At 47.6% G+C, this 15,150-nt stretch overlaps 1 protein-coding gene across 1 annotated transcript in view; it reads left to right on the top strand.

Moving 5' to 3' along the window:
* The first annotated feature begins 2,405 nt into the window (after positions 1-2,405).
* Positions 2,406-15,150, top strand: part of CSMD3 (CUB and Sushi multiple domains 3) — a 710,986-nt gene continuing 698,241 nt past the window's right edge. The window contains exons 1-2 of the mRNA XM_066624387.1: positions 2,406-2,480; positions 3,531-3,867. Coding sequence (XP_066480484.1) covers positions 2,406-2,480; positions 3,531-3,867 — 412 coding nt within the window. The remainder of the gene's footprint in view (positions 2,481-3,530; positions 3,868-15,150) is intronic.

Genomic DNA, 15,150 nt, shown 5'->3' on the forward strand with positions numbered 1-15,150 from the left:
ATGTAGAGCATGTTACAATAATCTAATCTGGATGTCACTATGGCATGGTCCACTGTGGCCAGATTACCCGAGACAGGTACGGCCGCAGCTGGCGCACCAGCCGAAGCTGGGCAAAGGCACTCCTGGCCACAGCTGACACCTGGACATCTAGGAGGAGCTGCAAGTCCAGGAGAACCCCCAAGGAGAACCCCCAAGAACCCCCAATTGGTGGCCCCTCACCCTGTACCCTACAATTGACAGTGGTGGTGGGGGCTTCATCTGGTACCTACAGCACCATCGCTACTGCTCTACACAACACCTGCCATTTGAAAAGGAGAAGGAGCATGAGAGGGAGGCAGAATGGAAGCCAAGAGACATTGCTCTTAGAAGCCACTCTCCATTCCATTCCCTATGTCCATTCCATCCTCCCTTGCCCCTCCTTTCTGCCTTTATAAATGGCAGAGAGTGGGAAGGACGGTGACCAGAGACAGAAGAGGTAAGCAGGGTGGTCTGTGGAGCAGGAGGTTGTGATCTGGGAGTCAGAGAGATATGTGATCTGGGCTGTGGGGTGATCAGTGAAGATGTAGGGACTGGTGAGGGGGGTGATCTTGGGCTGGGGAGATGGATGGGAAAATATTTGAGCAGTGTGCTTGACACACCATGGAAAGGCAACACCAGACCTCAGTCTCAAGCACCAGTGGAGGCTGAACCAAACCTGCAGTGGCAAACACTTACACACAACAAGGAATGGCAGCCAATCCTGTTGCCCTGCCACACAATTCTGCAGAATGCATATTTATGGAAACGTATGTGCCATTTTTCTGTGTACACATAAATGTTGTGTGTATATTCTACATTATGTGTATTCTACGTTTTAGGTGATGCAGAGCTTTGCATAAGGTGATCCAAAGGGTAATGAAGATGATATTCTTGTTGTTTTTGAGAGGCCCTGCTCTTGTGCTTGTACACCAGCTTTACACAAATATGTTTAGCGGATGATGCTTTTCTCAGCATTGAATTTCATACCAGGAACAACTTCACCTTACACATCTTTGCATAGATGAGGATGCTGTTAGAGATACAGAAGAACAAGGTCTGACAAAAAAGGAATGAAGGTAAATATACATTGTAACCCAACCCAAGTCATTGGGATGAGTGTGGCAAGAAACGCAAATGAACAACTGCTATTATCTCTATCTGCAGGATCTTTCTGACCCTCTACCACAGGGGTGTCAAACTCATTTCAAACGGTGGGCCGAATAGCATTTATGATGCCTGCTGAGGGCCAGAAGTGATGTCATTTGGCAAGAAATGATGTCCTTAAATAGGTCATAACCAGAAATAAGCACTTTTTTCTCACTTAGGAACACATTAGCTACAAATGATAGAAGAGAAGATACACAAATCTTGATCATATTTCAAGATGTAGCAGAGCCCAATTATCATGCGAGCCACCCTTTCAGCAGTAACACCTCAGCACTGCTCAGCAGCTGAGAGCCCAAGGGCCAGATAAATAGCTTCTTCGGGTCACATCCGGCCCCCCGGCCTTATGTTTGACACCCCTGCTCTACCATATCAACCTATTTGCCACACATCAGCAGTTATTACCAGTTATATTCTTTACTTCCTCCAAGGAGTACAGGGTGGTCTACATGACTCCTGTTCCTCCTTTTATCCTCATAACAACCTCATACCAACAATATATAAAATTAGTTAAGCTGGGAGATAGTGACTGGCCCAAAGTCACCTGGAAAGCTTCATGGCTCAGTGTAGATTTGACCTTGGTCAAATCCAGCATGCTGCTAACACTACACCACACTGGCACTGGTGTACCCTGGCACAGAAGACATGCCAAGGCCATAGCTATAGGGACACCTGTTTCTGTTCACTCCTTCCCCCATGCTAGGTGCAAAGAAGCAGAATCTATGAGTGGCATGTGCTTCTATGGGAAACCTCATACCCAAATACATTCATCACCCTCACACATAAATCAATCACACTCCTATACAAAATATCACACGCAGAGACATGGGTTTGTATGGTGAGACTACAGATTGAGTTAAGGAGCCCCATTAGCACCAAATATAATCTCTCTCTCTCTCTCTCTCTCTCTCTCTCTCACACACACACACACACACACACACACACACACACAGAGAGAGAGAGAGAGAGGCTTCTCTTTGTCCAAGACCATTTTGATCAATCTCATCACTCATCTCCAAAGTCAAGGAGGAGGAAGCAGGTGGGAGAAGCAGCCAGCCCTGCACTTGGGAATTAACGACGATTTGCCTGTGGCCCCCAAATCCCTTTTCACTAATTGTTCACTAATAGATTGCAAGCAGAAGAAAAGGATCCTTCCACTACCCCCACCCCCATAACCACCACCAGAGAGAGAAAGAAGTCAGCAATGGTTTGTGAACCGGTAGATGGCGCAAGAGCTCTTTACTTGCAAAAGCTTAACCCTTTCGGGGCTGAGCGGAACGGTTGCTTCGCATTATGTGGTATTCTTTTTTTTTTTCAGGTCTCCCTCCCTCTCTTTCTCTCTCCCCCCCCCCCCCATTTACATCTCTGTTGGCTACTTAGGAAATTAAGATCCACATCCCTGCGATCTTTCCATGTGGGCATCTAAAGGGCCAGGAGAAGACCCAGAAAGGGATGCAAGGAGCAGCCTTGTTGTGAGGGGGAAAAGGGGGGGCACTAAAAGGACTTAAAAAAAATATATATATTTAATATATATAACAGCAACGAAGGTGACTGCGCGCCAGCAACATCGGTGTGCCCTAAAACCCTCCGCTTCGCCGGTGACAAGCATCAGGGCCAGTCCTGATCCGGAGGAACCCCGCGGATCCGCGGGCAGCACACGCACTCGCGCGTGGGAAAAGCAGGTTTACGCGCGCGCGCGCCTGCCTCTGCTGCTCTGTGTTGGAGAGACTGGAACGTGGGTACCAGGCTGGGATTTTTCAAAGCCTCGGAGGCTTCTTCTTTTTCCTCCTCCTCCTCCTCTTCCCCCCCCCACCAGCCCAAAGAAATGGAAAACCTGCTGAATTAGCTCCCAGCGCTTTCTCCAGGGGGGGGGGTGGAGACGCGCATCTTTGGGGTTTTCAATATTATTTCTCCAAACCAGCTTTTTTTTCCGAGCAAGAGGAAAAAGAAGCCCCCCCCCCGCCTCCCCCGGACGCCCCACCGCGCTTGATCCTCGGGAAAAGGGAAGGGAAGGGGCGCTTGGAGAGCAGCAGCTCCTGCGCGCAACAGAGTCGTGGTCCGTTTCAGGCGCGCCTGGTGCGTTTGGAGGCGCCGCAGCCGGGATCTGCGGGGAGACCTGCTTTCTCCGGCCGCGGGAGGAGGAGGAGGAGGAGAGGCGAGCAGGGCAGCTTGGGGAGGGCTGGCTGGCTGGCTGGCGAGCCACGGCCCCCTCGCAGCGAGCTGGTGCCGGAGCCTGGAGCCTCGCTGCCCCCGCCGGAGAGATGGTTGAGTCCTCCTCGTCAAGGTTGCTGTGGCATCCCAGGAACAGCGAGCACTCGGAGCTGTGACCGCGCACCAGCCACACGCAGGCAGCCGGGCGGGCTGCTCTGCGCGCAAACTCCTCCGCTGCGCCTTGGACCCGGGCGGGGGGAGGAAGGAGACGCCGGGGGGAGAGGGCCACGGAGAAGGCAGGCAGGCAGGCAGGCAGGCAGCAGGCAGCCAGAGCCCAGCAGCAGCAGCAGCAGGAGATGCACGGGCTCTGCTGCCACTGCAAAGCGGCCACCTGGCCGAAGGAAGCCGCCACCCCCGCCGCAGACCCGGGGCCGAGGGGAGCGGGGGGAGGCCGCCTGGGCAAGATCATGGGCTTTCCAAGTGGATTTACCTTGGGGAACTTCGTCTTCTTCTGGATGCTCTCCTGCGCGAAAGGTAAGGGCGCCGGGCGGGAGGGGGATCGTCTCTCGCCCCCCCCAGCCCCAGAAAGGGGGGGGAGAAATTCGATCGAGGAAAAGATTTCCTCTGTATCATACGACTGCCACCCATACATATATAGTAGCATGTTTATAGTGTGTGATGTGCACTGGATATCATGTAGATGCATGTCTGTAATGGCCAGGGGTGGGCGAGTGTTGTGCCCCCCCCCCCAAAAAAGGAGGTGTGTTGCAAGCTTTGTCCTTTCTCAAGGTGTTTTTCGCCCCGTGATAGATGATGATTTGGGTGCTTTTTCTTATGACTCTGATTTCTGCGGGGGGGGGGGGGTTGCTGCTTTGTAAATCAAAGATCGATGGAGAAGAGAGGGAGGGAGAGAAGGAGGAAAGGAGGGAGGGGGTTTGGGGGTGTTTCCCCCCCCTAATTAATTCCAGGCTCCCTCATCTGCGATAGGAAATGCAATTTGCTTGCCAAGGCTCAGGCTGGCGTTCAATGCAGTGACTGAAACTGGTACCCAATAAATATTCTTGCAGTACGCTCAGATCGGGGACGTGAGTTGGGTCCTACAGCCTCCTAAGCGAGGGGATGGATATTCCCACCGAATTGCTGCTGGAGGATGCTTCCTTCCTCTTCCTCTCGCCCCCCCCCCCGCTCCAGCCTTGGTGGCTTAAAAAACAAAAAGCTGGGGGGAGGGAAGAGAGATGTGCAGGGGGACGGCGATGAGTTAGGATCGTTGCCTTAATCTATAGAGAGAGAGAGAGTCTTCTGCACAGATAAAGCACATCTGGGCTGAAAGGCGCACGTACACATGTGTCTCCCTTGGATGTGCCTTGGAGGAGCCTTCGATCCCAGCTCGCGCTTCCATCGGGAAAGTTCCTAGAGGAGTCGGGTCCCCCCCCCCCGCCACTTTGTCCAGCCGAGGCTGTGGGGTGGAAATCGGGGTGCGCGAGTCCGTCGCCTGGCATGTCTTTCGAGGGCACATGAGCTGTCATGGAGAGAGAGAGAGAGAGCCCCACTGCTCCTTGGGGATGAATGAATGGCGGGGTGGCTAGCACCAGATTTGGGGGGAAGCCCCGCTGCTCCTTGGAGAATGAATGGAGGGGTGGCTAGCACCAGATTTGGGGGGGGAGCACCACTGCTCCTTGGGGAGTGAATGAATAGAGGGGTGGCTAGCACCAGATTTTGGGGGGAGCCCCACTGCTCCTTGGAGAATGAATGGAGAGGTGGGTAGCAGTTCCAGATTTGAGGGGGGGAGCCCCATTGGTCCCTGGGGAGTGAATGAATGGAGGGGTGGGTAGTAGCACCAGATTGGGGGGGGGGAGCCCCGCTGTTCTTTGGAGAGTGAATGGAAGGGTGGGTAGCAGCACCAGATTTTTTTTGGGGGGGGGAGCTCTTGGGAGCACAGAGGGGGCGGCCAGGTGCGGGGAGAGGGGGCGAGTGGCATCATCTCACACATTCTGTGAGGAGGGCTGGATGCTCAAGAGGGGGGAGAGGAGAGACTGACACGTTGGGGAATCCTGCTACAGCCATTGCACTGCTTGAGGCAGCCAGTGCGAGAGAGAGCCTGCCTCCCTCGCTCTCTCTTCGTGTTAAAAAGGGGGGGGCACAAGGCATGGACATCATTCATTCTCTCTCTGCCCCCCCTCCCCCAAGATCTGAGCGCAACGGAGCTTCTTCTTGGGAGTTTGGAGGGATCTGGAGTTGGGAACCTTCCCTTCGCCCCCTGGATGGCTGGGCTGCTCTTTTGAAAAGGAGCTTCCTTCCTTCTGCTGCCTTCCTTGCCTCCGCCCCCCGCCTCCCCCCCCCATCGCGCTGGGTCCCTGGGATGAAACACTTGATTGTCTTGCCTTGCAGCTGGTTCGGTCCCCTCTTGCCTGGTGGGAGGGGTGGCGGGGAGGAGGGAGGACCAGGATCATTCAGGGTTGCCTGGGGCTGCTGAGGCTGGGGGGCGAGGGATTGACCTCATCCCCCGCTCCAGCCCAAGCTGGGGAGGGGTACATGTCTGGCATGCTAATGCCCCCTCTAATTACACAGCGCTGGCCCGGCTTGCTGGCCTTTGACGCAATCTGTGCCCAGAGAGATGATTCAGCGAAGAGATCCCCCTCTCTTTAGAGGTGGGTCGCTTTGGGGGAGGGGGGAAGCCAGTCTCGCTCATCCACAGTCTCCCACCTTTTCCTCCCCTTCCCCGTTCTCTGCATGTGACTTTCTTGCGAGGACAATGGCCCAACAGGGCTACGCAATCCATGTGCGAGCTTGGACAAATGCACACTCTGTGGCTCCTAGGAAGGAGCGCCTGCTGAAATGGATGACACCAGAGCTGCTGGGGGAGGAGGGGGAGGTAGCCTTGCCTTGTAAGGAAGGGTCGCAGGGAGGCAGCATCCCACAGCTATTAAAGGCACAGGTGCTTTTTCTGAGCCCCCGCCCCCAACCTCATGCACCAGACCTAGATCAGGATAGAAGGATGGGAAGGTTTTCCAAGCATCGCACTTGTTGAGTCTGAGGGACCCCGTCAGGGAAAAAGGCAAAAGATCCGTGAACGCCTGGAAGGGGGAGAGATTGGTCTGATTCATACATGTATAGTCCTCACTTGATGGTTGCAACATCAAGGGATTCCTCCCAGGGTGAATGAGACATCACAGATTTTACACCGAAGACAGAGCGTGCATATCACTCATTGTCACCGCATGTACAGTACTGTGTAGGTATTCCCAATCCGTGTCACACATTCACGTGTCAGTCATCGAGTGGAAAGAAATCTAGAGAGTTTTAGGCGGACAACCCAGGAAATGTCCTCTGGTGGCTGATACCAGTTCAGAGGAGATTTAGGAGAAAGCTCAAAAATGGTCTAGATCAGTGGTTTCCAACCTGGGGTATGTGTACCCCCAGGGGTGCTTGCTGGGATCCTTAGGGGTACTCAAAAAAGGATTGAATAATGGTGAGAAAAGCAGGTCTGTATTAGAGTGCCTTGCAAGGCTGGCAAGGCAGGAAGGGAGGCAGCTGGCTGGCTGTGAAAGCCCCACCAACTGCTCGTTTTTGGTTATCATATATTATCAGATATGGATCAGTAGTTGAAAACATACATTTGAAATAACAGCAACTGTGGTAATTACAAACACTTTGCTAATTTTTATGGAAATGGGCTACCGAGTGGTACGCAAGTGAAAAAATGTTGGGAACCATTGGTTTAGATCAGTGTTTCTCAAATTGTGGGTCAAGAACCACTAGGTGGGTCACAAACCAATTTCAGGTGCGTCCCCATTCATTTCAGTATTTTATTTTTAATATATTAGACTTGATGCTACCACATTCGGGGAAATGGGACAGACCTGTACTTTTAACAAGCTACTATTGTATTCATTTAACAATGATAGTTGATGGGACTTACTACTGGGTAAGTGTGGGTAGGATTTCAGCCTATGATTGTTCAAAAATTTTCCTGCCTGATGATGTCACTTCCAGTCATGACATGACTTCCTGGTGGGTCCTGCCAGATTCTCATTCTAAAAAGTGTGTCCTGATGCTAAATATGTTTAGATGAAAGCACATTTTCAAAAGATGGAGGAAATTTAAGCCTAGAGGTGTGGGAAGGTAGAGTGGAAAGAATGAAAATGCAGGCGGTGACATTTTTGAATGTTTCAACAAGTAGCTGGAGGAAGAAGGGGAGCAAGTGTTTGGCCCATTCAGTGACAAGGGCAAGAAGCAATAGGCTTAAGCTACAAGAAGGTCCTAATAAAAGTATGAAATATCTGCAGCCAATTCCTAAACATATTAACCCAGGACACACTAAAGGCAACAGTAATTCCTTCCTAGTAAGTATGCATGGGGTTATCACCTTATTTAGTTACACCTTGTAAGGAATATATAAAGTAGTATAAACCAGTGGCATAAACCAGTAATGTAAACCAAACTGATAGTGGTTGGACACCAAGGTGCCCTGGCTTCCACCATCAAGGAATCCTGGGAATTGTAGTTTGGTGAGGATGCGAAGTATTATCTATTAGAGATTCCTAGCCTGTCACTGTTTCCCATGTAGAACTACAATTCCCTGTGCAGGGGGACAAACGATTGAGCTAATTTATGTGTCTGGTGTACATATAGCTTGTCACTGGTTCCTTTTTTTTTTTTTTTAATCCCTCCAGTATAATCTTCCTGAAGGATAACAAAATCACATTGAGACGCTGCTTTAACAATCAATGTGTGTACTGCTGTTGGCTTCTATAGGATGTAGATTATGGCCTGGAAGTCAGTTCTTAAAGGGGTATCCCCCTCCATCACCTTCAGTGGGTTTGTTGGACTGTCCATGAATCTGGTGTAAACCTCCAACTCCACAGTGGGTCTCCTTGGACCTGCGCCAGCTCTGTAGCTGGTGGAAGTCCATGAAGAAGAATGGAGAGGGGAGGTTTGAAAAAGAGGGAATAGGATCCAGTGCATGCCATTGTTGCTGGATCAACCTCTCCCACCTCCACCTCCCCTTTCCCTGCCCCCACCACTGCGTTACCTTGTCTAGCTAGCATGGCAGGGTCCATCATAGGGGTTGTGGCACACTCCTTCAGCAGCCATTTTATGACAGTGGAACTCTGTTCCACTGCTGTAAACCCTTATGTGTGGCAGCCCAATCCTTCTTAGGACTGAGCTTTTTGTTACTGTGATCAGAACCAGATGACCCTTTAAACATTTGATTTATATACTTACAATGTCAGCAAGGTCTCCTGTTGTATTTCATCTTACTGGTCAACGAGACATAAAGAAGGAAACTAAACTGGAACCAAATGTTGGCGCAAAATACATCTCTCCTGATTGGACATGATAAGGGCTCTGTGTATATTTTTCCCACTAGTCAAGCCGAAATAAACTTCAAAGCTCACACATACAGGTTTGAAAAACATATTTTCTCTCTCTTGGCCTTTAGGTTTTTTTGATTGTCGATGACAACTACGTTTGGAAGCTGAAGAGTCTTTGTTAATTCCCTTCCATTCAATCGGTAGGGTGTATGAACATAAGAACATAAGAACAGCCCCACTGGTTCAGGCCATAGGCCCACCTAGTCCAGCTTCCTGTATCTCACAGCGGCCCACCAAATGCCCCAGGGAGCACACCAGATAACAAGAGACCTCATCCTGGTGCCTTCCCTTGCATCTGGCATTCTGACATAGCCCATTTCTAAAATCAGGAGATTGCGCATACACATCATGGCTTGTAGCCCGTAATGGATTTTTCCTCCAGAAACTTGTCCAGTCCCCTTTTAAAGGCGTCCAGGCTAGACGCCATCACCACATCCTGTGGCAAGGAGTTCCACAGACCAACCACGCGCTGAGTAAAAAAAATATTTTCTTTTGTCTGTTCTAACTCCCCCAACACTCAATTTGAGTGGATGTCCCCTGGTTCTGGTGTTATGTGAGAGTGTAAAGAGCATCTCCCTATCCACTCTGTCCATCCCCTGCATAATTTTGTATGTCTGAATCATGTTCCCCCTCAGGCGCCTCTTTTCTAGGCTGAAGAGGCCCAAACGCCGTAGCCTTTCCGCATAAGGAAGGTGCCCCAGCCCAGGAATCATCTTAGTCGCTCTCTTTTGCGCCTTTTCCATTTCCACTATGTCTTTTTTGAGATGTGGCGACCAGAACTGGACACAATACTCTAGGTGTGGCCTTACCATAGATTTGTACAACGGCATTATAATTAATAATATGAATGGTGGAGAGGAAGAGAAATGAAGTATCTTTTCCTTGCTATCAAATCCATCACCTTCATGATAATGGCTGGGAGCTCCATTGAATGGCACTTAGACCACAATTTTAACAAGCAGAGATCAATAACATTTAACACTGGTGACGAAGTCTATATTTGTGGTTGGCCTTATCACTGGCTTTATGCCTTAACACATCCCACAGAAGGGTATGAGAAGAATTTATCTACATGTGCATATGAGAGGGATGCATTGATGCACAAAATATAGACGTATCTGCATGCATATTTTATTTGTCTCCATTGCCTTGAAGCCCGCATTGCTTCAGCCCTGCTTCAGTGGCATGACAGTGAGAAGTGTTACCCCAAAATGTCAGTCACCCTGGGTGCAGGAGGATTAAAAAGAATATTAGATATGTCAGAAATTGTAAGAAAGAGGGGAGGGCAGCCACAGTGAGGGGAAATGCATAGAGGGAAAGAAGGAACCTGAAGACTAATACCCTTGTCTGACAACAAATACAAAAATTCTCTTTCAAAAGAAAGGTTGGGAGTTCAGTGAAATAACGAGATAACCATTCCAGAGGCTTGTGGGCCAAAGACGGCACGTATCTACTCCAAACTGTAGATACATTTGCACTGAAGTGCTGTCCATGTATCTCCTGGACATTTGTATGAGTGAGAAGAAGGTCAATTGCACTATGGAAAGTAATCTTTTATCAATTTCCAGAGAAGAGTCAGGAATAATCCTGAAATGGGTAGGAGGAATAACCATTTTGAAATTCCTACTGGGGTACACACAAAGGAGATATAACAGGGGAAATTATGTAGCTGCTCATAGACATCATCTATCAACAGTGGGTTGTTTGCTTGTTTTTTACATACCCATGTCAGGTTCCTGTCAGGACCTCTTCTTCTGCTTCCAATTTACAGCCCAATCCTAAAGGCGGCTGGATGCAGCGGTGCCAATGCACCTACTCTTGCATTCTGTAGCAGCAGCCGGATGTCTCCTCGGAGAAAGCCCCAAGCCCCACAATGGGGCTTCTCAAGTCTGCACTGGTTATTTTGCCTGTGAAGACTTGGGAGACTCCATGTTGGGCTGGAAGGAGTTCAGAATCTGGTGGAACAGCTCCACCGGTCCCACACCCTCCCACCCCAGTTCCTCCCCCTGCCCTGCCTCCCAACCCCAAAGCCCTCACCGCAACCTGGAACTTTTACCTAGCTCTGTGCAGCATCCGGCCAGTGCTGTCCTCAGCACCAGTTAGCACTGGGCTGGTGCCAACTTGGAGCAGGTTGTCGTAGGTGTGCCTTACAGCAAGTTTGTGACACCCAGCATGGGCACTGGAGGTTCAGCACCAGTGCTGGTTCAGCTCAGGATTGTGCCCTTAACCATAGTTTGCAATTGCATGTGATTTGTTAATGATAAACCAGTGGTACCTTTAACAGAATGGAGCCCTTGAATAAACAATATCAAGTGGGCTATCACAGGAACAGGAAGAAATGACAGAGGGGACAAATCAGGTCAGTTCACAGAGAAGTGGCAAAAAAAACAAAAAATGAGACAATGGGTGGCAGCACTGAAGAAAGCACGGAACTGTTCACCTCCATGAAAATGAACACCAAATGGAACAAGTATCTAATACAGTGCATTCATTTGAAGATGTTTCCAAGAAATCATACTGGTTGAAAACAAAAGGGTGGCAAATAGCATTGAAATTATGCATTTTTTTCCTTCTTTTGTTGGCAAAGAGAGTAGTCCTTAGGTCATGTGTTCAAATTTATCAGAAGTCCTTCCTTTGAACTTGATACTTTAATTAATGAATATTAGGTGTAACAGTGATGTCAGCTAATTTCATTCTGGATTATCTTAAATATGCAAGGCAATAAATCAGCTGCATGACATAAAACTGTATGTTACTAATGCCTGACAGTCAGAAGGACTTGGGACAAATATTTGGCAGTTCAAGATAAAGAAGCATATTTACGTATATTGACAGTGTTGAGAAAAGAGCTGTTGGACTCTGTTCAGCAAATAGCTTTCCATATACCTAAAAATGAAATTTCCCCAGTTGCTCTACAATTGTGAGAAGATGCTGTCATAAGGATATGGTATCTTCCTAAGGCAAAAGTGCTAACAATTGCATGGAGTCCCCTGTGATTTCCGTGACATTTGTGAGTCGTATATGTGTGGGACCGGGTTAATAATATGACTCTGTGTTGTCACCTGAACTCATGAAGATGATGTGTGTCATTTTAACACTTGGAGCTTGCTTTTCCAGTGCATATTGGGGGTTTCTCTCCTACAGGTTGTTCAGTGTCCCACAAGTTGGCTGATTCCTATGAATATCCTTCTCTTTAGTTCCCCCCCAACTCAATTTCAGTTGTCCTTTGTTGCATTCACACATTTTCATTTTACCCTCTGTTGCTCTAGGATTGGTGACAAGCCTCTGATTTGATTATCTTTGATTGGAAACTCTTCGCTTGCTTTCATTTCATGCATGCCACTAACTTTTTTTTTAACCTTCAAGGGTAAAACTGCATTGGAATCATTCACTTGTTCACCCACCAGAACCTCCATAGAGAACAAGGAAGAGGACAGAAGGTTCCAGTGAGCAGACAAATCAAACCAATTATTGCTCAAAGAAGACTCATTCTACTCATATATGTCATGTTGCTTCCTGCCCATCACTTGAGTCTTCCATGCATAACATTTAACATTAGAGATCGTACCAACAAACAAATGCACATATGAACACGCTGGACTGGATCTCATCAATGAGGGCCTGTCCCACGTTCCTGAGTATGCCATTTGAAGTATCTGAATCAGGGGGCTTCATGGAAAGGCAAAATTACTTGTCAAAGTAACTGCACTCAGTCCATGTTTAGGTGACCTAGAGGGAAAAAATCATTCAAAAAATTTTTTACGGCATAGTAATCAAATGATTACTTGGGTTATGGTCAGCTGTATGAAGAATAAAATACTTAGCATTCATATAGCACTTTCAGAGCACGGTACAGTAGCTCTCCCCACATCCACAGACTCTGTTTCCACAGTTCTGCGGTTTGCAAGTACCCCCTCCATCATGCTCAGGACTCATGTGCCTTGTTTGCAGCTCTCCTATCTCTGTCCCTTGTCTTTCTCTCGCTGTCTACGTCCTGTTGGTGACATGCTAAGGATGCATCTCTTCTTCCATTGCAGCCCTCCAACACATTGCAGTTAGCTTCTGCCCTAACAGAACCTGCTTCCTGTTAACTGCTCTCACTGTCTGAAGTAGACAATGAGTGGAAGACAGGAGCCAGTGCCAGGAGGGCTGCAAACAAGACACATGGGTCCTGAGCACTGTTGAGCAGCGTCCCTAAATGCCTTGTGATGCAACAGTAAGTACAGTAGGATTAGCTGTTATCTGTGGTTCTGTGTATCTGTGGTGGCAGCAGGAACATATCCTCCACAGATACGGGGGACGACAACTCCTGTATGCTAAAACTTCCTATCTTGATGTAATTTTTATTACAGCTCTGTATCCCCATATTGCAGCAGAGAGAGAATAGCTTGCCTGGGGCTTCAATTCTATATACACTTACCTGAAAGCAAGTCCCATTGGTCTCGATGGGACTTGCTTCTGAAAAGTATGCATAGGATTGCATTGTAAGGCCACCTAGTGAATTCATGGCAGATGAATTCAAACCAGATGAGTTCAAACCAGGAAAGTCCCATTTCATGGCTCAGTTACTATGCTAGGGCAGCTGTCACGTTCACCATGTGAGTGAGCAAGCTGTGATGCAGTCTTGAGTTCAGCAAGAAGCTTTCAACTCACTGCAAAACAAACAAAACCATTTATATGAAATGTCCAGTCATTTAATTCACCAAACAAAGACATAAATGGAGTCCTATATTACCATTCTGTTGATTGTTCTAGGACCATGGACAGCAGATTCTCTGCTGTTTTGAGTCTGAACTAAGGGCTGAAGTTTTCCCATTGAAATACATTGTTTTTTTTTTTAAAAAGGGAAAAGAAAAAAGACAAACACAGTTATGAAACACAAAACCTTTTCACAGAAGTGCCCTTCCAAAAATTTTATATTTTAGACTTCTAATTCCCAAGTACAACATTTGTAGGTCAGTGTTCAGAAAAATACGTTTCCATTACAAAGCTATTCAGGAGTTACATATAAACCTCACTGGAAAAAAAAATGGAGGGTCAGAGTCTCAGTGGGTGCAGTCATTAAACTCAATGGGAGTTTGGTATTGATTTGAATGAGATGTGGGCTGCAGCTGATCTTTGGTAACCTGAAGCTACTGTTGGCAATAAGAAAGTATTGTGAGTTGTTATATCATTCACCCGAGAGTATGAAGGGAGTCTTACTAAATTTAATGCAATTGCAATAGAATAATTATTCCTTTAATGTCTAAGTGCAAAGAACCTGCACTTTTAAAATTTCTTGGCAGGACATTAACTGAACTACTGCCAGATCTCAACCTGTTTCTCAATGTTTTTGATTAAAATGCTCGTTATGCATTAAAATGCATTAAAATGTTTTGTGTCAAGGAATGGGGCTGGTGCTCTGTAAAGCACCTTTAAGGTTGTGCTTAAAACATTTCCAAGTTTAATCACATTAACAAAATATATATTATACTTTGTTAATATACTTTGTTATGTATACTTTGTCAACTCAGAAAGACTAAAAATAGGAATCTTTTTGGGAAAGGGATAAAAATGAATGGGGGAGCTGTGAAAATTTTTAGTCACATTGGGCCCAATTCTATACAACTTTCCAGCACTGGTGCAGCTGCAGTGCGGCCTTGAGGTAAGGGAACAAATGTTTCTATACCTTGAGGAGGCCTCTGTGACTGCCCCACCACCTTAAGACGCAGCACATGCCCGATGGGCACAGCTACATCGGCACTGGAAAATTGAATAGGATTGGGCCCATCATCTCTTACAGCCCAAGCCTATACAAATCTACTCCCTTTGAAAGTAAATCCCTTTGATTTCAATGGATGCTACTCCCAGGTAAGCACATATAGGACTGCAGCATTAGATGCACCTCAGACAGCAGTGTACCACGGTCATTTGGCACCTGGGGTCCATATATTTTTGGCACCCCCCCATGGCAAAATTATTTTTAGTTATAGTCATGACATGAAATGAATAGTTATAATGGCCAGAGAGGAAGTACAGTGAACATTTTTTTTTATTGAATTTTGTATATGAGTAATTTATATACCAATTTTGTAGGTGTATATTTATATATAACTTTGTAATATTGTATATATAATCATCCCAATACACATGTTTGTCTTGTGGATGGCTGCAGCCAGCTCTAACCAAATCGTGGCTGCAGCCAGGGTCACCCCTCCTGCCATCTTGGGGTGATATTTCAGATACCTCCCTGCAGCCTGGTACCCAGAGCTAGGCCCACCCCCTCTGGGGCCACCTTTGTATGCCACTGACTTCAGCACAGCATGTGAGCTACTGTGGTGTTATGGAACATAGAATGGGGATGTTCTAGGAAGCTCACTGGGTTTCTATGAAGCTCACTCAGCATATAGTCATCGTTTCACCTGATCTGCCTCACCAGGGATAAAGGCAGATGGTGTCAGGA

The sequence above is a fragment of the Tiliqua scincoides genome, chromosome 4 (assembly GCF_035046505.1).
Source record: "Tiliqua scincoides isolate rTilSci1 chromosome 4, rTilSci1.hap2, whole genome shotgun sequence".
Classification (NCBI taxonomy): domain Eukaryota; kingdom Metazoa; phylum Chordata; class Lepidosauria; order Squamata; family Scincidae; genus Tiliqua; species Tiliqua scincoides.